Source organism: Sus scrofa, chromosome 10 (genome assembly GCF_000003025.6).
Source record: "Sus scrofa isolate TJ Tabasco breed Duroc chromosome 10, Sscrofa11.1, whole genome shotgun sequence".
NCBI classification, from domain to species: Eukaryota; Metazoa; Chordata; class Mammalia; order Artiodactyla; family Suidae; genus Sus; species Sus scrofa.
The window spans coordinates 47,195,058-47,217,828 of record NC_010452.4 but is presented as its reverse complement, the minus strand read 5'-3'; the positions used below and the strand labels follow the sequence as shown (position 1 = coordinate 47,217,828).

Genomic DNA, 22,771 nt, shown 5'->3' with positions numbered 1-22,771 from the left:
ATATATATATATATATATATATTTAATTCTGATATCTCTATCTACCTTGGTTTTTTAAAAAATCACAATAAATGATATTTCAAAGTTAAAGATCAGGCTATCCCATCACTGAAGATAAAATATTATCAAAATAACAACACATGTCTCCACTTTCCCAATCTTCATTAGCAGAACTTTTGGTTTAAAAACAAAAATTAGGCAGCTCAGTGGGTTATGGATCCAGTGTTGTTACTGCTGCGGTGTGGGTTTGATCCCTGGCTTGGGAACTTTCACATGCTGTGGGAACAGCCGGGAAAAAAGAAAAAGAAAAATTAATTTAGCCAAATTTCCAGTGCAACAACAACAAAAAAATCAATGTTTTATAACTGTTTCAGTTAATTATAATTTGTTTCAGTTACTGGTTGTATGAGGAAGACAGAAGTATAGACAGACTACTACAGAAATTAAATCTTTTTTCAGTGCAATTAAAAAAAACTTGCTTCTGGTACTTCGCTCAAATAGACGTGTCACTGAACACAGGAAAACTTGTTTGTAAATAATCTGCGTGAAGATCTACTCAGCTTCATGACTATTAAAAGTCTTAGTGTGACACTACAAACAGAGCCAAGGGATTTAAATTTCAGGATTAAGAATTTAGCTACCTGCATAATTTAAATTTCGAACTATATTTCACTAGCAAAATTAACGTCAAGGGTTATTAAGTTCTTCTGGATTATCCAAGAGCTGCTGAACAAACTCTGATGTATGATGCATTAAGCCAGCGTTCTACCGCGATGTGTGAATGGGTTTAACTAATACACGGTATTCATTTTCTGTTCAAAGATTTTACACAATGGTGCAGTAAGATAAAATATTTAGTAACATGAAACTCAAGAAAATGGTACTTACATGATAAATGTTCTGCACTTAGAATAGTCAAGAAGTCATACAAATTCTGTTAATATTTTATCAAGCAGCTCACTTAACTGGAAAAAGTCAAGCACTGCCTTTGTGAAAAAGAATCACTGCCTATGTGATTCTCGGAGTCTAAAACTGGATCAGATTGCAGAGAGAGTGTAGGCAGACAGAAACAAGCTCCAAATTTCATAAAAATGACAGCATCAGTCTTGGTATGACAACAGCTGATTTTCTCTAATCAATACACAATCAACAGGAACTTCCAGACCCTTTATGATTGACAGTTGCTCAAGGCCTGGAGGCTTTGCACCACTCAAGACAACAGTTATTCCCAAAACACTTCCTCCGACTATTACAGTGGGCCAAGTTGATTTTTTAAATTAGTAAGTGCTCTTTGCAATAAAAAAAAAAAAAAAGATTAGGCGATATATACACACATGCAAAATAAAAAGTCAAAGCACACGCCAACTCTGTTATACATATCTTGGACGCGCCACTTGCGCTGTGTTCTACATGAACAGTGGCCCCCAAAATTGTACCTGCACCCATGGATGGCTCCCCGTTCCTGCACCCATAGATAACACAGTTTAGCCTGTGCTCCTCAGTATTATCTATACCTTTATTTTATCTATTTACTTATTTTTTTATTTTTTTAGGGCTGCACCCACAGCATATAGAGGTTCCCAGGCTAGGGGTTGAATCCAAGCTGTAGCCTCCAGCCTCCACTATAGCCACAGCAACGCCAGATCCAAGCCGAGTCTCTGACCTATACCCCAGCTCACGGCAACGCCAGATCCTTAACATACTGCGTGAGGCCAGGGATCGAACCTGCATCTTCATGGATCCTCATCAGATTCCTTAACCGCTGAGCCACGACGGGACCTCCCATCTATACCTTTATGAATAGGGCTCTGCCTCACTTAACCGTCTGCACAGGACATCAGAGTACAGCACTGCCAAATTTCTGCCGAGCCCATGATGAAAGACACTTAGGTTGTTTGCTACGGCTCCCTGCTGAACGCAATGAGGCGAGAACTTTCCTGTTCACTTACATTTGTCCTATACGAGTACTTCTGCTGGCTGCGTTCACAGAAGCGGAACTGCTGGCTAAGCATCTGCACGCATTGGATTGGGAAGCCTGCTGCCAAACTGCTTTCCAAACAGGCCGAGACAATTTATATTCCCTCCAACAATGATGAAAACGTACAGGCAACTTTTAAAGATCCGTTTCCCAGGTCACATAAACCACTGAATGCATTCAGGGGCCGAGAGGAATGGTCCACGTTCACTCCTGCCCCACCTCCACTCCACACTTGAAACAGTAGGAGGCAAATCACCTCCTTCTCCAAGAGCAGAGGGAGAGGCAGGCCCAATATCCCCACACACTCCCCTCCCCTGCCCACCCAACCTAACAACTTTTGGCCTGATTTTTTTTTTTTCCCTTAGGGGGAGGAGGAGAGCTGCCTTTGGGTTTCAAGCCCTTAACCTTGAATCCTAGAATCTTCTGGTCTGGCCTGCCCCTCCCTCTACATTTCTGACTGAGCCATTTCTATCTGTGTAGATCAAATGCAAATATTTCTACCTCAACTTGCCATATTCTTTCCATGTGGTATAGCAATAAGTATTCATTGAGGAACTATCTGTCTAGCAAAGCACACCAACTGAAGGGCAACTGCAAACACAGGGACCCAGAAACTGTCAAGGGAAACACACAAGCCAAAGAACCAATGGCAGAGATGGAGAATGGCTGGGTATTCTATATTTGCCCCCAAAGAACTCTTTTTATTTTTATTTATTTATTTTTTGTGGCCGCACCCATGGCACGCAGAAGTTCCTGGGTCAGGGATCGAACCCAGGCCATAGCAATGACAATGCATCCTCAACCAACAGGCCACCAGGGAACTCCAAAAGTACTGTTTTTAGAGAAGAAAGACTCTCTCTAAATAATATTTGAAATATTCTTATTTTTTAAGACCTCTTGAACACTACTCTTTTACCTACAAAAAAGAATGCCTATTGCAATCTGTCTTTGTATGCCACCAGGGACACCTAAAGACTCTAAGAACTATTAAGACAAAGGGTCAAATAGTTAGACCTGGAGGCAAACTGTGACCAGATCAAGATTTAATGACTTTTACCCTGAAACTTAGCTGGGAACGAAAGATGTATGGTATACTTCAAAGACTGCAGGCCACAATCTCAGAAAAGCTATGAGAACAGGCTCTCCTCTGCGGTGATAAGAAGTGACTCCACTTTTATCCTCTCATCTCTAGGGAGAGACGCAAACGACTCTGAAATGCTACAGGGCTTTGAGCCAAATTCAAGGCCACACAGAGCAAAGGTAACAAGGCTCCACGGAAGCTTTTTCTGTGTGGATCTCAGCTCTGTCTCCCTCTCCCAGCCCCAATCCCTTTTTCTCCACTTTCACAGAACAGGCCTCCTCTGGGTAATCTGGAACAGGTTCAACTGCACAAAACTGTAATGTTTTACAGCGACAGGACCCAGGCTACTAAATCCATTTCTACAGAACTGTCTATGGCCTCGAGTTCAAAGAGCAACTCCTCTGCCAATTTTGATTTACCTTTGCCTCTATTTTGACAGGGAGCCTTTTCCTAGATATAATAGAAAAAAATCAAACCAAAAAAACCAACAACAGTTTGAGCTAGAATATCTCTTAGAGATTAACTAAGTCTCTTACTCCTATTTTACAGGAAAGGGGACTGAGTCCCAAGAGGTGAAGACAGTGAGAAAACCATCTCGTTCAGAAAACCATTCAGCTGGAGTTCCCACTGTGGCTCAGCAATAACGAACCTGACTAGCATCCAAGAGGACGTGGGTTCAATTACTGACCCCGCTCAGCTGTTAAGAATCCAGCACTGCCATGAGCTGCAGTGTAGGTCACAGATGAGGCTCAGATCCCACATTGCTGTGGCTGTGGTGTAGGCCAGCAGCTATAGCTCTGATTTGACCCCTAGCCTGGGAACTTCTTTATGCTGCACATGCGACCCTTAAAAGCAAAAAAAAAAAAAAAAGGAAAGAGAGGAAGGGGGGGAGGAAGAAAAAGAGAGAGAAAGAAAGAAAGAAAACCATCTAGCTATTTCCTCTTGGCGTTTATTAACACACACACACACACACACACACACACACACACACACTCCCCACCCCAGTCTTCTCACCAAAGTGCAAGCATGGTTTTCCAGGAAGGACGCCTCCCAATTCTGTGGCCATTTTAGGACCTTATATAGTCCTAGTCTCTTGTGGCTCATTGGGTTAAGGATCTTAAGTTGTCACTCTTATGGCTCTGGTTTGACCCCCACCCCAGGAACTTTTGTATGCCATGGACATGGCAAAAAAACCCAAAAAACAGAGTACACCAAACCCAACACCCAAAATGATGCCTGACATATGAAACTAACAAATGGTTTTTACTAAGCTGATAGGGGGTAAATGTTTTGCTCCTCTTAAAAAAAAAAAGGATGATAGTCATAATTTAAAATGCTACAAATGTAATGTAAAAACCAACGCAAACACAAGAAAGAGGGTCCTGACCTACTGTTACATCTCATGTGGTCCTACAGACTTCTCTCTGCCATTCTACACATGTTGAACAGGACAGCATCTGAGTCACATTTCTCCAAGTGATGGAGAAAATTCAGAATTTTCACAAATCTAAGAAATAATGTATTCATTTCCTTTTGACCCAGGACACCCTCTTTCATCCTTAATCCAGTCCCTTCCATACAAAATTTAAAACATGCATCCACTTGAGAATGAGACTTGTGGAGTTCCCATTGTGGCACAGCAGGAACGAATCCAGCTAGTATCCAAGAGGATGTGAGTTCAATCCCTGGCCTTGGTCAGCAGGTCGGGGATCTGGTGTTGCTGTGAGCTGTGGTGTAGGTGGCAGATGCAGCTCGGATCTGGTGTGGCTGTGGCGTAGGCTGGCAGCTGTAGCTCTGATTCGACCCCTAACCTAGGAACTTCCATATAGCTTTAGGGTGCAGCCCTAAAAAGCAAAAAAAAAAAAAAAGAGAGAGAGAGAGAGAGAGAGAGCGATAAGGAGACATGGGACCACAGAACCCTGAGTAACCCTGGCGGCATCAGCTGAGCCTACAGTCAGCCTCCCTGGCTTGAGTCTGCTAAGGGAATAAGGAAGCTTTAAATATGGTCAAGAAATAAACACCTATGATATTACTTATATGTGGAATCTAAAACATGACACGAATGAACCTGTCTATAAAACAGCCCCACAGACCCAGAGAACAGACTTGGGGTTGCCAAGGGGGAGGGTGGAGGGAGGGGGATGGAGCAGGAGGCTGGGGTCCGCAAGTGCACATGAGGGGTTAATCCCCAAGGTTCTGCTGTACAGCACAAGGAAGTATATTCAACGGCCTATGACAAACCATAAAGAAAAAGAATATTTTTAAAATGTTTCCGTATGGTCAAGAAACCAAAAAACTCTCTGAAGCCTTGGTTAGTGTAATTAAAATGAAATCTCGTTACCTTAAAAGCCCCTCTAAGGAAAAGGCAGCTCAAAAATACCATCTTTGGGGTTTGAGAGTGGTGTACGCACACCACACTGGGGTCGATGGAGTGAGTGGCCAAGGAGACTTGCTGGAAAGCACAGGGGGCTCTACCCGACACGCTGTGGTCATCCACGTGGGAAAAGAAGCCGAAAGAGCATGGAGTATGTGTGGGTACAGCTGAATCACTTTGCTGTACAGGAGGAATTAGCACAACCTTGTACCCCAACTACACTTCGAGAAAACTTATTTAAAAAAAAGCTTACCTTTTTTGATTCATGAGAAGTTCTCTGTGCAGATCTTGGTGGTTCCGGGAGGTTTTGACGGGATTGACTAGTTTCTGGGGCCTGATGAGCTCGGGATTGTCATCGTCTATGTAGTCGGGCTCGGCCATGATGCTCCTGGGGCAGAGGTAAGCGTCCTGCAGGTCAGGCTCCTCCAGCGGGCTGTCTGCAAGACAAAGACGAGCCACTGTGGTCTCTGTGGCCCGGCCCGCCCGGCCCGCCCAGGCCACCACGTCCCCCTCAACGCTGCCGCGCCGGCTGAGCAAAGCGGCAGCAGGGAGAGGGAGGAATTGCGACCTTCTGGGCTGCTGACGACGAAAGCTGGGGTCCCACGGCCTGACAGGTCACCCCCGGAGCTTCAGGTCATCAGGTGCTCCCACCACCGCGTCTCAACACCGGCTTAACCCCACCTTGAGAACCTGGGGGCAGACCCAGGCCCTCCATGCTCCCTTCAGCCTCCAAATTCACACGTTCTAGAAGCATACAGACTGCGGACCCTGCATCAGTGCCCATGGCTCCCTGGGGGCAGGTCGGCCTCTTTATTCCCACCAGGCTACGGTCCAGTCTCCCTCCCACCCACGAGTGCCCTGCCCTGGGGGCTTCATCCTGTGCGTGGCCTTTCAGCTCTTCCTTCAATGTCCCCTTCTCAGAGAAGCCCAACCTCCTGACCACCCTGCGTACACCTGCAACCCCACCCCAGAACTCCCGGCTTGATCCAACCCGGAGCCTGACTGATCTATAACTCGCCACCTAGGGCGGATGCTCCTGAGAGCCAAGATTGCATCTGCACACACACACCATCCCCCAGCTGCTAGAAGAGCACCTGGGAAGCAGCAGGGGAGGAGGGAACCTGGCAGCAGAGCCTGGCTCTCCAAGGCCTATGCTCTGAAGGATGAGGAGGCTCCACTGAGGACAGAGCAGAACCACCCCATGTGATGTCTTTCTGGGCTGGGACTCTCCATCAGTAAGAGAGAAACACGTGACGATCCCTGGGTCCTGTGCCCTTGTTTAATTTCAGGTGTTCCTCCTATGATCCGTGTGTGTATGTGTGTGTGTGTGTCCGTCCCCTGGAAAGCAGGGTTCATGTCCCCTTTCATACGCCCCTGCAGCTGTCCAGGGCAGCGACACGGCGGACATTCCACGTATATACCAATTATTTCATGAGACAGAAGAGCAAACTCCTGGTGGCAGAGCTCGGAGGACAGGGCTGGCTGAGTGGCAGACTGGAAACCCTTGGTCGTCTGGCAGGCATCCGAATGCAGCAGACCTGGGGCACGTCCCTGGGTGCTGACTCCATCCTGGCGCCCTGTCCCCGTCACACACAACCCTTCTGAGATAATCAAGGCCGTTTTATGCTTGCTCGTCCTGCATGGATGACTTTATTTTCCAAACCACAAGTCAGATGCAAGGTCTGACTGTAGGAGAGGACTTGAACGGCGGGCCTTCCCTGGAAAGTGCAGAGCACATGCGTGTTAATGCTCTGGCCAGCGCTATGCCCCCAGACGCGATGGGGGCGGGGGGAAAGGACGGTCACCTCTGTGCCCTGGGGCCCCAGGAGGACTGTACGAGCCACTTCTGGCACAAAATGCATCCTCACATCTGCCAACCACTGGTATCTGTCTGTTCTCTCCAACGGCTGAAACCACATCTCCAGTTTTAAATCCCCGGGTCCGGCCAAGTGCCCGGCTATGTCAGAAGCCGAGCAAAGGTTGGACTCAAACTAAATCTGTAGAGACAGACAAAGACTCTCTCTCGAGAGTGTCTGTGAACGAGCTCCTGGATGGAAGACAAGCTCTATCTTTATTTCCGCCCCGGAAATCAACACCCTGAGCAAACACCTAAGTAAGGGCGTGGGTGTTTACACACGGGGCAGGGGTGCAGGGAGGAGACACAAGTATGTGCTTTCGTGGACTCTGGCATGGGGGCGGGGGGCTGGGGGTGCACAGCGGGAAAGAATAAAGATGTGTTTTCAAGCAAAAGTAAAAAACAAATACTACGGGTCCAGAGGCAGTCAGCTACAAGCAGGATTTTGGCTTCAAAGTTATCTATGATGTTTTCCTGAATCCCTGAACGGCCCGCAGAGCAGCCACCAACTGCTTAACCCTTTAGATCTGGCACCTGCAGGTATGTGACCACATCTGACCCTAGCGACAGCCCTGCGAGCAGAAGAACTAGAATCTTCACTTCACAGACAACAAATGGAGGAACAAAAGTCAAGTAACTCGAGCGGGCTCACTTTGCCAAGTGCGTAAATCTCAAAGTAAAAACCATGAACAATCAGCCTCTGATCTTAAAACCCATGTTTTGTCTACCAAACTCTGATGCTCCATATTTTTATAGAAAAATATTTTGAAAATTAATGTGAAAATAAAGAGATAAAGCCCCAAAGAATAACTCAAGCAACTAAAACAGAAAAATGGTAGATGCATCGTTTGTTTATGCACTTCAGGTATTAAATACACGATTAAGGATCAGAATTACCAAACAATAATCTATACATCTGACAAATTACACCAACCATTCCTTCAACGCTACCTGCATTGATATTTTAAGAAAAAGAATGCCTGTGGCTCAGCGGATTACCAACCCAGTCAACTAGTGCCTATGAGGATTCGGGTTTGATCCCTGATCCTGCTCAGTGGGTTAAGGATCCAGAATTGCTGTGGGCTGTGGCCTAGGTGGCAGACACAGCTTGGATCCAGCGTTGCTGTGGCTGTGGCGTAGGCCAGCAGCTGCAGCTCCGATTCGACCCCTAGCCTGGGAACTTCCATAGGCCACAGGTGTAGCCCTAAGAAAACAAAAACCAAAAACAAAAAGAAGAATAAGAATGCCTGTCGCCTTCCCCAAATGCAGAATCACAAACCTTGCAGGTGGTGAGTCAGAGACCCCATCACAGCTCAACTTTATGAACGTGCTCCGTGGAGAAACGCGCTCCTTGGTGGAAACCTGAGATGCACCACACGCACCTCTCTGCAGCCCCAACTGCTCTAAAAGCCAACTGCAGTTTCTCCTTCGTTAATCAGTAGCCAAGAAGGCCAACACGCTTCCATAAAAGGAGCTGCTACTCTGCCCTAAACCAGGCATTCCCTCCACCTTGCCAAGTCCAGATTCCCGCTTCCTTCCTAAGGTCAAGGTGGCAGCAGGGGAGGGGGAGCCCTGTGGATGGGAGGGACGTCCAGACAGAGGGAAGGAGGTGACAAAGGACAAAGCAGAGAAGGTGAGGATGGAGAGGGAACTAGGGCAGGGGGCATGGGGATAAGATGCAAGACCCTGTGGGATATGGCCAGTGTGGGGACTCTGACCTTTGCCCTGAGTGGCAACAGGGAGCCATTTGGCATCTGAACAGGTAAGTGACAAGCTCTGACTCACTGTTTAGAAGATTAACTACTGAGTTTGGGACAGACCAAAGGCAGCCAAGGAAGGAGCAGGAGTGGAGTCAGTGTCCCAGGTCAGCTTAGCCCAGACGGCAGCAGTGGGGAGGACAGCCTGGCAGGGATGCCTTTCCACCCCAATCCCCTGGGACCTCCTGAAGGCCTGTGCACGTGGTGTGACACACACAGAGGGATGAAGAGCGCTGGGAGGGTTCTGGCCTGAGCGGGGAGAAGGACAGAGCTGTCGAGGTGGGGAGGCTGTGAGCACAGACGGGAGAGAGGCCAGGAGTTCCGTCCGGGGCTACTGGGGCTGAGAGCCTGCCAGACACCTGAGCGGTGACAGCGAAGGCTCAGACCCTGCGCAGCTGCCTTGGTCTTAGTGGTTTGACTGCCACGGTCTCTCACTTTGCCTGCGACCCTCCACCACTCCCAGAGTCCCACAATTAGAGGCCACACAAGCTGCCCGCTTACCCGGGTACAGACACATCTTGGGCCTTGGTGGACCTCTGGACAACCTCGGGCTTCTCTTTGCTCCCTTTTCCTAGTACTCACCAAGCCCCCTCACCCTCGGTATCCCAGCAACATGTACAGACATCACATCATCGCCTACAGCAAAGACCATGTCCAGTTTCTGTTCACATTCCTCAGATCCCTGGGACGTGTCAATGAACAGGAACAGGCCTTAAGTGAAGGGACAAAGTCCAGGAACTACCAGCAGAGGGAGCCCCTGAGCTGGCCGGAGCCCACAGACGCTTAGAGGCAGGGCAGGTAGAGACTCAGCATCCAGAATCCACAGCCCACAAGGAGAGAGGAGAGAGAAACAGGTCTGGAAATGAAGGGGCTTTGTGGGTGGATGCTACTGCTGCTCCATGAAACATTCTTCCAGAAATAAAAGTGAAGACACTCTTGTCATGTACACTCACAGGCCCAGGAACTGATTCACAAAGCAATTTTTTTTTAAAACTATCAAGTCAAAGAAAGAAAAGGAGTGTCAGCTCGGTATAGGAGAAATAAACCCAGCTTGAGATGCTGGACAAAGCTTAACACCCCTGCCCCTGGGTTCTCCTGCCTGCTAAAATGAGCGGTGTTGTAACACAGGCTAAAATCCCTGGCATGTCCCCGAAAACTCAACAAATGGAAGCTACGACTAGTCAAGCTATATGACCAGCCACAGTCTCTCTTTCACTCAGAGGTCTGGGAAACCCTGTAAGCAAAACTCTCTCTCTCTCTCAGGGCCTTTAAAACATGAGAGTTCTTCAAAAACATAAGAGTTGCACCAAATGATCCACTGGTGCTGAAATGAAGGCGCTCTCTCCAGTTGGCGCTTCTTCACAGGTGGAGCTGGAAAAGGGCCATGGAAGCCCCGTCATGTTCTTGCTGGTAACAGTCATTGGTTCTAAGACTCCTTCATGCTGCAAACCTTAAGAACCTTCTAGAAAATCTAAAAAGGTCTATCACACATGCCCAGAGTTCTGAAAGGCTCCAGCTCCAGTGGTAGGGGTGGGGGGTGTGTAGCAGGAAACAGGGCTGACGGTGAAGACCACAGAGGCTGTTCTGAGGTTGAGGGGATTCACGGAAAGATTTCAAGCTCTTGAGTAACAACCCGGATTTGCATTTTAGACAGACACGAATACCACGTGCTGAAAACCTCGCCCTGGGGAGAATTCTGCCTTTGATTCTTGTGAACCAGCAAATGGAAATCATTAAGAGACTCCACCACCAGAGAGGAAGGAACTCCCATCCTTACAGATGCCTTCTGGGTCCTTACTTTGCATTTTTCCCCCCTTTCAAAGGTTAGCTCTGGGCCCAGGCCTCTGCCTGTCCCGGGTATTTTGTGTTGATGGCTTTCCAGCGGCGAATAACCATCCTCACAGAAAAATTCCACAAATGGACTAATAAAACAAACATTTACTGCCTCTGGGTTTCTCATCACATTAGTCTTGGCTCTAATAGCTCATTTACATATTTCCACATCACGAAGTAAAATATGAAACCTAATCCAATCAACTATACTTCAATAAAATTTAAAAACAAAACAAAACACCAAACCTAATCCTAGGAGATAAAAATCAGAATTCAGAGATTCTGCTGAGGTTCATGTTAACCTCAATATGTCAAATCAAATTTTACCTAGAAGCACTAGTAAATGAACCCTTTTGGAAACAATCCCTGAAACTCGTCTGTGTATACAGTTTACAGAGGTACTAAAACCAACTAAAGCGAAACAAGTACACATTCGAACTGCTACAACTTCTGTAAAGTTGAAAATAATTCTGGGCCAGTTTTTTTCAAATCGAACTATAGCTGATTTACAATGTTGTGCTAATTTCTGTTGCACAGCAAAATGATTCATTATACATGTATACATCCATATTGGTTTTTACATTATTCTTTTCCATTACGGTCTATCATAGGACACCGAATATAGCTCTCGGTGCTTTGCAATAGGCTCTGTTGCTTATTGCCTCCATGGACCAAGGCAGTTTTTAAAGGCATTTGTTTCCCAGGCTGAGGGGGTCCAGCCACCTCCTCCCAATGCTCTGAAGAAGTCATTTAAGACGACAGGCCGGCCAAGTCCAGGCCCGGGCAACCTGAAGGGGGACAGCTGTCCCTGGACGCGAACACGCTCCCTCGGCACCCACGGTCCCCAGAAACAAGGAGGAAGGCTTGAGAGAGCAGAGAGGGAGTTAAGATGGGAATTTCTCACAACAGCAAAGGGCTTCATTACAAAGTCCTGAGCTGAGGCGAACCTAAAAATTCAGTCTCAGTGCCAGGAGACCGTGGCACCACCTGGTACCCAAAGGCACCACACAAGTGTCCAGAGGAACCTTGGTGGCCACAAGCCCAAACTAAAGCTGACAAATGCCACCCAACCAGAGGAAGGCACAGGAGCGCAGAAACATGACTTTCCCAACTGTGCCCGGCCCACAGGGGCTGGAACGCAGACGCTCCATCAATAAACTGGCCGAAAAGACACTGCTGTACAAACGCCAAGGAGTGACGCGCTTGGGAAAATACCAAACTTGTTCTCTCATCAGTTTTTTCATCCCCCAAATATGCATCTTGACAGAAATTTAAGGCATGTATTTCACAATGAGAAAATGGGAAAGAAGGCAAGAAAAACAAGGGGAAGATGGGATGCACGCCAGTGTTGGCGAGAAGCTGGTCTGGGTGGAGCAGGACCAACCAGGAGGTGGTGATGCCTCTGCAGATCTGCAGGTGTCTGTTTTCCTGATGACACCCAGAAAAGGGGCCCCCCAGCACTGCTGGTAAAAGCACACATGGAAAGCATCAGAGACGACATGCTGGAGCTACTGTGCACCTTCCTGATGCTGTACATGAACTTCTCCCCGTGAAGGTCCAGTGAGGGAGGAGTTTTGATTCCCTAGGGGTCTCCAAAGGTGGCTCAGGCAGCATCAAGAATAAGGGCTCCAGGAGTTCCTGTTGTGGCTCAGTGGTTAACAAATCCGACTAGGAACCATGGGGTTGCGGGTTCGATTCCTGGCCTTGCTCAGTGGGTTGAGGATCTGGCGTTGCCGTGAGCTGTGGTGTAAGTTGCAGACGCGGCTGGGATCTGGCGTTGCTGTGGCTCTGGTGTAGGCCAGTGGCTACAGCTCCGATTCGACCCCTCGCCTGGAAACCTCCATGTGCCGCAGAAGCGGCCTTAGAAAAGGCAAAAAGACAAAAAAAAAAAAAAGAAAAAAAAAAAAGAATAAGGGCTCCAGATCACACCAACTGGGTCTCAATTCCAGTTCTCTCATTTACCGTGTGACTTTGAGCCAAGTTCCCTTACCAGTAAAAAGAAAAAAATTTAAAAGAAGGTGGGGGGGTAGGGAGAAGGAGGAGGGCAGTTTATCTTACAGGGTCATGGAGAATAATGAGAAATGCATGCCCAAAGCAGTGTCTGCAAACAGTAAGCCCTTGGTAAATGCCACCTCTGGCAGCAAATAATGGTTAGTAAAAATAACCTGGCTATCACTGCCCCAGGTTACACTACTCAAGGGCAGGACCAGGATTTGAACGTGGGTCTGATTCCAAAGAGAGGCCCTTCAGCATCACTCTCTTCTGGGCTGGGATATTGGAGCGCGGGAGGGGGCAGGAGAGGCCACGACGGGTTTCGCTTTAGCAAGATGACTTTCTCACTCTCTCAAAATAGATTTTAGAAGCTTTCTAACACCATAACTTTGTAATCCCAGCCAGAAAACATCTTGCGGAAAATCACATTTACGTGGGGGTGGGTGGCAGAAAAGACACATTTTCTTTAGACCACACACATGTTTTTAAAAGAACGTTCAGAGGGGTGCTATTCCTAACAGCCCCAATCTGAAAGCCACCCAAATGCCCACTAACAGTCAGATGCGGAGTAAACTGTGCTGGGAGACTCCCACGGAAAGACTACAGAGCACTGAGAACCGACAGATGGCAGCTTCTACAACGGCAGGACTCAACCATTCAGCAAAAGAAGCTGGACACTTGGGAGTTCCCTTGTGGCACAGTGGGTGAAGGATCCCATGTTGTCACTGTGGCACAGGTTCAATCCCTGGCCCAGGATCTTTCACATGCAGTGGGCATGGCAAAAAAAAAAAAAAAAGAAAATGCCAGACACAAAATTCCATCCTGGACCATTCCATGTACTGATGTTCAAAACCCTCAGAAACAAGCCTCTGGGGTTAGATGATAGGATAATGGTTATCTTGGGAGCAGAGAGCAAGCAGAAGGAGAGCGCGGGGGTTCCGGGGTGCTGGTAAGGCTCTGTTTCCTGACACAGGTTCTGGGTACACAGCACATTGGTTCTGAAAATTCGCCAATCAGTTCACTTTTTTGGTGTTTGCTCTTCTCGGCATGTATATTATACCTCCATAAACAGAGTACATATTTCATGGCTGCCAAAATGACAATCTTGAGATCATGCAGTGGCTGTTAGATGGATGCCTTGTGCAGTGCATAAGAAGTAATGCCACCGCGTCTGCAGTCCAGCCATCCTGGATGAGGAGCCTGGCTAGGCTACTGACTAGTCACGTGATTTTGTAGCACCTGCTGAACCTGACTCTTGATTTCCTCGCCTGCAAATCAGAGCGCGCACACCTGCGTTTGCAGGGTTGTCGTAAGCATGAAAGAAAACGTATGGAAAGCACTCACCACACATAGTACCTGCCCACGTGGCAGATGATCAATAAATTGAGCAGTTAAAGGCTTCCAACAAATGTATTCATTAATCTAACTCTCCATTAATGAATGTCCTATCAAGTGAGAAACGGATGACCAGGCACCACACGGATACTACCTAGTTTAGACCAAGTTTAATGGATGAACCCATCTTGGCCTCTGCTCATCTTTCCAATTTGGACTTAGATGGGTCAGAGGGGACCAGGGAAGGAGAGAGGGGAGGGGAGAAAACCGAAGCACCGAGCGGAGCCTGCCGGCACCGTGACAATCGTGGTCATTGCCCAGTCTCCGAGCTTGTCTTTATCTGCACAACTCAACAGCCACATCGCTCTGATTTCTCCGTAACTTCCTATAAATAAATACACCACGGCCACCCTCCAGGGCCACCTCCCCCTGCTCCCTTCTGAGCAGGGAGTACTGAGTACAGTTTTACTTGGTGCTCCCTTCCCGTGGGAACTTGCCACTTTCACAAGGTCAATTTCTCCAGTGTCTTCCCGCTGTCCCTCTGGAAGGACAGATGTGCATCCCTGCAGAAGGGAAAGGCCTCTGGCCGACTGAAATCGTCCCCCGCCCCTAGCACGAGGCCTCACCCACGTGCCACTCCAAGCAGAAGCAGCCCCAGTGCAACTAGTTGACGAAGAAGAACTAACCAAAAGCTGGGACCACTGACTGGCGCCTACAGCTGAGTCCACGGCAGCACACCTGGCTTTATCCTCTGCAGTGTCCCCAGCACCCTGACTGGCGTCACCCCGCAGACACCCTACAAAACTGCACTGAATGAAGGGGGCAAATGCTTAAGATACAGAGGATCCAAACCCAGGAGCCCATCCCGTGAGGCCTTTCCTGATTCCTCCTGAGGTTTCTCACCTTCTGTCCCAACAGGACACTGCTAACCCTTCTCGAAGGATGCTCACATCCGCTTAGAGGAAACCTACAAGCGTGCTTCTCCCTCACATTAAAGTTGCAAAGGGAAGGCCTGACTTCTCATTTCTCGTCCCCAGAAACATCTCTATGCAACTTCCCCCTTCTGTTCGACTCAGCCTGACCTGGTGACAAGTGCAGGGCAGCGCTCAGACTGGCAGAAGTGGGTCGACACAGGGGAGCGGAGGAGAGGTCACTTCACGCTTTGAACAAACTGTCCTTCTCTCATCTGAGAAACGAGTGAGAAACGAGTTCCTGGTTCTTCTGATACACACCAGTCCAGGGAAGCAAAGGCCCATTTTTCTAAACCAGTAGACTATTTGTTTCCCTCTAAGTATTGATTATGAGCCAAACACTAAGCTACACACTTTATTTATATTCATCATCTCATTTAAATCTCACAGCTCTAGCCCCATTTTAAAGAAGAACGCACCGAGGCTCAGAGACATAAAGGAATTTCCCCATGATCCCCAGCATCTGAATTTAAACCCAGACATTCTAATTCATGGTCCCACTTATTAACTATGCTGTAATGACATTTTTGAAAAGAGGAAAACAGTCATGACTCTACCACCCAAAGATAACCACTGCTCACACCTCTAAACCAGCACGTTATGCTGCCTTTTGCATAAGACGTCCCAAAATAAACCCTCACTCAATGTCCCTAATATTGGTTGCTGTGCATGAGCCTCAGAAAGATGAGTCAGACTGTTGTCTAGTGGGAAATAAATCTGAGGACGCTGGCTTGCATGCATATTCGAATGAAGTAATTAGCACTTCATTAATATGCAGCCCATTAATCTGCACAAACCTCTAAGCAACAGAAAGGCTGTCCAATTAACAGAATTCTTTAATAATTGATTACCTTAAACTCACTGGCTTTAAAATCGCCTTAGGCTGATAAATTACCCTTATCAAATAACATGATGGATGACCATTAAGTGAGTCAGAGTTTCATGCTCTCCTATGTGAGACAGTGATGGGCTCTGAAGTTCAAGGACCCTTCAGCAGCTGGAAGACTGTTCTGCGGTCTGACAGTGTCACCCAGTGGCAGAAGGCACAGTGTGTTCAGAGCAGGTACTGTTTTTTAAGAGGAGCATCTGTCACATGTGTTTCTTTACGAAGAGGAAAACAAGAAAACCGTGTTTGGGGACTTGCACTAAGAAAATTAATACATGTAAAGTCTAGTAAAAACGAGGCCCGCACAAGAAAAGAGCCCCCCTACGTCCAAGGTTACTTTGAAGTCTTTGGGGACCATAGAGGCATGTGCAGATCTGAAGAGGGACAAGTTCCTGTGACTCAAGCAGCCCAGGTCTGACATGACATCATCTCAGGGTCCCAGGGGGAGCCCAGGGTCACCCCTGGCACCTGCTTTCCTATTCACCATCCGGCTACTTCACGTCTCAAAAGCTCGGCTCTCCCAGACCAAGGAAAGAAAATCCAGCCAGTTCTGCCCCAAGGCTTGACTATCTGATTTTAAAAAAACTTTTACGAGGTGAAGCTTAATTGAAAATGATAAATTATTTAACTTCCTTATCTGTAAAGAGAGACGGCTGGACCAGACAACCCGTGAGAGCCCTTCCTGGTTTTGACGTTCTGATAACATGCAAGAGTTCGGCTTATTTATCTGTTGCTATTTGGTCAGAAGCGCAGGGGCTTCTAACCCAAGGCGGCAGAACTTTGGCCCCATCATCAGGGCCAGACGGAGCAGCAAGGGCGCCCCTGACATTCCACGCATTTCCCCCCCCTCCCCGCCCACCATCCCTCCTCACTCATCCCTGTTCCCAGTGCATAATGTTTGCACTGAGCGGCCTCTCTGATCGCCAGGCTGTTTCCCCAGAGGCAGCCACTTCATTCCAGGTCCCTCTAGAAGAGTCTCAACTGCCTGGTCCAGAGCTAGTGATGTCCACATAGGATGGCGAGTGGACCAGACTTTATTAAATCCACACCCCTAATCCAAGGGCCCCTAGATATTCCAGCTAAGAGGCACACATATACCACATCTGATAAATAAAAACAAAGCACTGTTCTTCTTTGCATAAAATCACCTACAGCGAGTATATACTACATTGTAATTCATTCAGGTCTGAATCCTCAACTACCCTGACATCAAGCCATAGTTCAACCCTATTGCTCCTCCCCTGGCTTCTCTAGACATCTCTTTGTCTTTTCTATAAACCCACCCTCTTCCTGCCCTCTCCCACCAAAGCCCAAATACAGATGAGTTGCGTAAAGTTAACGAGTTTTTTCCTCCTCCTCGCCTTTATTTAGAAAATCACTGTCTACTCTCATAGACTACTCATAAGGAATACATTTTTGCTATTTCCTGCCTGAAGAATCTGATGGCAGTCTGTGACAAAAGGCTTTAACAGGTACACACCCATGAATCTGGTAATTCCACTTCCAGGAATTTATACCAGTGAGATAATCAGATGTGTGCACAAAACATACGTAAAAGGATTTTTTTCTGTAAGATGCATGATCGTGAAAAAGAGAAAGAAACCACTTAAGTATCTAATAATGCAATACAATGCAGCTTTAAAATATTAGTAGAATAATGAAAGAGGAAACATTCATGATGTATCAAAGAGAAAAATATCAGGTTCCCAAACAGTATGTCTTTGATGTGCGATTTTATTCAGAGTGCTGGACCAGCTGGACCAGCATCACCAGGGAACTTGTTCAATGCAAATGCCTTACCTGAGAGGTATGGGGTCAGAAGCCCTGGAGACAGGTCCGGCAATCTGTTTCCATGTTTACTATGTGTCACATAACGTAAAATTCACCCCATTCTACAGATGGGGACATTGAGGCCCAGAGAGGCTAGGTAACTTTCCTAAGGCTGCAAAGCTCATACGTGGCAGCTGGCACACCTAGCTCCGGAGTCCACGTTTCACATCTTTCTAGGATAACGCATATGTGCAAGGACGCTCTGTGCTCCTTCCCCTACATCCAGAGCATGACACATCCCACCCATCCTGTGTCTTCACAGTGTTTTCGTTTCTGTTACAAAGTTATTGATGGGAGCGGGGGGATACTGATTAAATGTGGGAGGCCTTCTTATCACCAGCCAGAGGGAGGCTGCTACTGGCAACGCCATAAACACCTTTAACAAACCCCTTGGTCCAGCGTCTTTGATGTGACCTAACTTCCGATTAATTTCTTTTACTTTTCGGGTTTCTGCATTCAAAATCTGCATGTAACATAAATACTGAAATTTGATTATCATGCCATTTTCTAGTCTTAAAATTCAAACTGGCAAGCACACATCACCAGTCCTTATTTCAAAACGGCCAAGTTTCTGAATAAAGGCACCTCCCTTGGTGCGTTTACCGTATGTGATTTTCTGAGGCAGAAAACCTCAGTCATTCATTTCAGGAAACTACAAAGGAGCTGGATGGGAAGATGGTGGGTTGAGGCCCAGGCACCCCTGAGAGGAAGGAAACGACACAGACCAGAAAAAACTTCCTGCTGGACTAGCTTTCAAAGCCCTCAAATGTTCCTGTCTTCAAGAGGGGAATATTAATTCCATAAAAGGCATGACCCGGTCCAACTGGGAAACCAAATAAATATTTTCAGAAAAGACGACTATCTTCAGGAGGACTTAATCAGAGACACTTAAGCACACAGAGACCATTTGCTCAAATTCCTCAGCATCAGAGAGGAGGCGATTGAGGCCCAGGAAGATGAGACGGCTGAATTCACGGAGAAAGTGGGCGAACCTGCTCTAACACCAGGGTCTGCCTCCGGCCCTCACTCCTCGAGGCCTTCCTGTCTCTCTCACTTCTGACTCTTATACCGAACTATATCGAATTCCTAAATTCATGTTCTACATTTCCTACTCTTTTGGGGGGGTGTTTTTGGCACTGGCACTAACGCCGCTGTTAGCATTACCCTTGATCAATGACTAGATGGCATCGTTGAAGACGATAATGTGCTTAAATTATAAGTATCCTTCAATAACAGCATCCAGCTTCCATCTGCTTCTACAGCCTGCCAAATTCCAGAAAAGTACAAAGTCACTGTGATGATTAAAAAAAAAATGCCTCTTAGGGCATAGAGAAGGCTACTCATTTGCTTTTTTTTTTTTTTTCTTTCTTGGCTGCTCTGTGGCATATGGAGTTCCCAAGCCAGGAATCAGATCTGAACAGAAGTTGCAACCTAGCTGCAGCTACAGCAATGCTGGACCCCCAACCCACTGAGTCAGCCAGGGATGGAACCTGCATCCCAGCGCTCCCAAGATGCCACAGATCCCATTGCACCACAGCGGGAACTCCCCGTCTTTTTCTTTAAACCTGAGATACTAACCTTGAACAACTACAATTTTTTTTTTTTGTCTTTTTGCCATTTCTTGGGCAGCTCCTGCAGCGTATGGAGGTTCCCAGGCTAGGGGTCTAATCAGAGCTGCAGCCACTGGCCCACGCCAGAGCCACAGCAATGCAGGATCCGAGCCGCATCTGCAACCTACCACAGCTCACGGCAATGCCGGATTGTCAACCCACTGAGCAAGGGCAGGGACTGAACCCGCAACCTCATGGTTCCTAGTCGGATTCATTAACCACTGCGCCACGACCGGAACTCCAGCAACTACAATGTTAAAAACCAGTGACTGATGTTCCCATCGTGGCGCAGTGGTTAACAAATCCGACTAGGAACCATGAGGTTGCAGGTTTGATTCCTGGCCTTGCTCAGTGGGTTAAGGATCCGGCATTGCCGTGAGCTGTGGTGTAGGTCACAGATGCGGCTCGGATCCTGCGTTGCTATGGCTGTGGCGTAGGCCGGTGGCTACAGCTCCAATTTAACCCCTAGCCTGGGAACCTCCATATGCCGCGGGAGCAGCCCAAGAAATGGCAAAAAAAAAAAACCTCAAAAAAACAAAAAAAACAAAAAAGCAGTGACTGCTCACAGCGACTTCAGCCATGCTCTAAAAACTCTCCCTTTACCATCTCACTGTTTTCCTATTAAGACCTCCTCAAGCATGAGTATTCAGGATTAAATCAAAGAAACTATTGGAAAAGTGAAAACCAGTCCTGCTCACAGTAGAGAAGTAGAGACAGGTCTTCCTGACAACCGACCCCACTATGCCATCAGGACAGAAAAGCTCAGCACTGGATCCAGACTCTGAGCCTGCCCGTGCCTCACAAAAATGAACGGACGTTCCCTTTTTCTCACTAACCTGTGACTGCTGATTCTTCACCAAGTGACACTCTAACCCCACTTGAAGTTCCACCTCCCTTAATAAAAATTAAGATACCCGATCACTGGGTTGTGCCCGCTTCTTGATCACATCCACCCCAGGTCTGGCCCCATCTCTCTCACCCCACCTTCAAGTGCAAACCCAACTCTGCTTTTCCAAGAGAATCCCAATGTTCTTCCAGGTTCCACTGGCCCTCCTGCAGAAGCTCAATGAACCAAATCTCTACAATTATACATCCCTCCCTGGTGGCTGCTGACTAATGAGATTCAAGGCTCTTTTGTCTTAATAAGTCACTAGCAAGATGAGGTAGAGAAAAAAGAACCTCAAAAAAAAAGGTCCCCAGGAGTTCCCACTGCGGCTCAGGGAAAATGAACCTGACTAGCATCCATGAGGATATAGGTTTGATCCCTGGCCTCGCTCAGTGGATTAAGGATCCAGGGTTGCTGTGAGTTGTGGTATAGGTCGAATATACAGCTTGGACCCTGCATTGCTGTGGCTGTGGTGTAGGCTGGCAGCTGTAGCTCCGATTAGACCCCTAGCCTGGGAACTTCTGTATGCCATGGATACAGCCCTAAAAAGCAAAAAAAAAACAAAAGGAAAGAAAAGGTCCCCAAACCTAAATCCTGACTCATAACTTCCCTGGGTCTGCTTCCCCTACTGGTAAAATGACAGCCAGATATCCTACATTTTACAACTTTTCATCTCACATGTGCTATATCTCAGCCATACTATGGGCCAAATTGGGTTATTTCTATGAAAAAAAAAAAGGTGCTCTGACTCTCACTCACTTAACTATTTCACTCCTGAAATAGGGCACAGTCAGAATTTGTCTGGAAAACGTCATTTTCAACTCTGAAAGAGGTCTTCGTGACAGACACGATGGTGTTTTTCTGAATGGTGAACATGTTTCATAATTACAAGAACATGAGTTGACTCTTACTTGGCTTCTGCTTCCACAGTGAGAAACTGTCATGAGGATTGGGACACGTGCCCATCCTGGTGTCTGGGGATTGTCTGGCTCTAACTAAACCCCAGAGAGCAGCTACTGGCACGGCCCAAGTCCCCCGAATTCAAGTCTGTTATTCCCACTTATCCCTCTTCTGGAGACTCTGGGGACTTTCCCTGAACAACAAACAGCCAGTAAGGAGAACACTAGAATCAAGACAGCATTATGAAGCCAACTATTGTCAGACCGACCAGAACCAGGAGTGTCCATCCCTTAATGAAGAGTGTCCTTCCTACGTGCGAGCCTTGGGTTAGACCCTAAAGTGCTAGGGAGAAGGGAGATGTGCTCCCTTGTCGCACAGGACTTGGGCTGGTGGAGAGGACAGGCCCGCCACCCAGCGTGTGACATGTACACTTTGAAGGTGGGAAGCCTGGCTGGTCTCAGGCATAAGGTCTTCCTCTGATTGCTCCTCCTTCCTGCTACCAAAGGTGAATGTTCTGCCCTGTGACTCCATCAGGGAGGACGCTCTGGCCCCAGGAAACCCGTGCCTAAAAGCAGCTGCAACCACGAGGGCTCACTGTCACCTCTCACACGAGGGTGGTGTCAGGCTGTGCAAGGCTGCGTTAGGGATCAGCAGGCTTTCTCAATGCTCGGCCTCAGCAGCCCCAGCACCTCCAAGAGGAAAGGCAGACGAGGAAAGCATCTCCCGTCCCCGCCCCTGCCCACCCAGGTCTCTTTACCAGGAAGGGAGGCCACGCCCAGAAGCCCCCTTCCCACACCTCATTGGGCAGAGCTGTGTCATGTTATCACCAGACCAACAAAGGATTCTGGGAAAGGGTGGACGCAGCATCGGGGTGGGCCAGTGGCTGTTAGGGAGATCGTCACTCTGCCACACACAGACTGTTGTGGGTGGAATGTGTCCTCCCAAACTCTGTAGGTTGAAGCCCCATCCCCCAATGTGACAGTACGTGGAGGTGGGTGGGCCCTTTGTGAAATGGCTAGGATTAGACCAGGTCATGAGGGTGGGGCCCCCAGGATGGGATTAGTGTCCTTTAGAAGGAAGAAACAGCAGAGCTGGCGCTCCCCACCCCCGCCACCACACAAGGACACAGTAAGAAGGCTGCTGTCCCTAAGCCAAGAAGAGCCTCTTCCCCAGGAATCCACTCAGCCAGCACCCTCATCTCAGACTTCCAATAAGGGAACCGTGAGAAATGAACCTCTGTTGTTTAACCCACCCAAGTCTATGATAGTTTGATATAGCAGCCCGAGCCGCTAGGACACATCCTCAATTCAACTGTCCTCAAAGGCACGCCAACCTCCCTCCAAGGGGCTCCTGGGGCTCCTCGGGGTGAGGCCAACTGCTCCCCACCTAGGCTTCAGAGCTGAAAGGGAAACTAGAGCAATGCTAATTTCTGAAACATATTCAGTGCTCACAGCATCAGGAACGAAAGCAACACAAGCAACAA

The 22,771-nt window shown here is 47.8% G+C and overlaps 1 protein-coding gene and 1 long non-coding RNA gene across 7 annotated transcripts in view; one reads left to right on the top strand and one right to left on the bottom strand.

Moving 5' to 3' along the window:
• FAM107B (family with sequence similarity 107 member B) overlaps positions 1-22,771 on the bottom strand; it is an 82,611-nt gene that overhangs the window by 5,558 nt on the left and 54,282 nt on the right. For 4 of the 6 annotated variants that reach the window (XM_021064842.1, XM_021064845.1, XM_021064840.1 and 1 more), the window contains one exon: positions 5,687-5,870. In XM_021064842.1, coding sequence (XP_020920501.1) covers positions 5,687-5,814 — 128 coding nt within the window. In that variant the 5' untranslated portion in view covers positions 5,815-5,870. Of the gene's footprint in view, positions 1-5,686; positions 5,871-6,854; positions 7,152-8,567; positions 8,719-22,771 lie in introns of those variants that run through there. The other 2 variants (XM_021064843.1, XM_021064841.1) reach the window with 2 other exon arrangements.
• On the top strand, positions 8,836-10,778 carry LOC106505158. Its single transcript, XR_002336354.1, has 3 exons — positions 8,836-8,921; positions 10,309-10,455; positions 10,696-10,778. It is a non-coding gene; the product is annotated as an uncharacterized LOC106505158 (long non-coding RNA).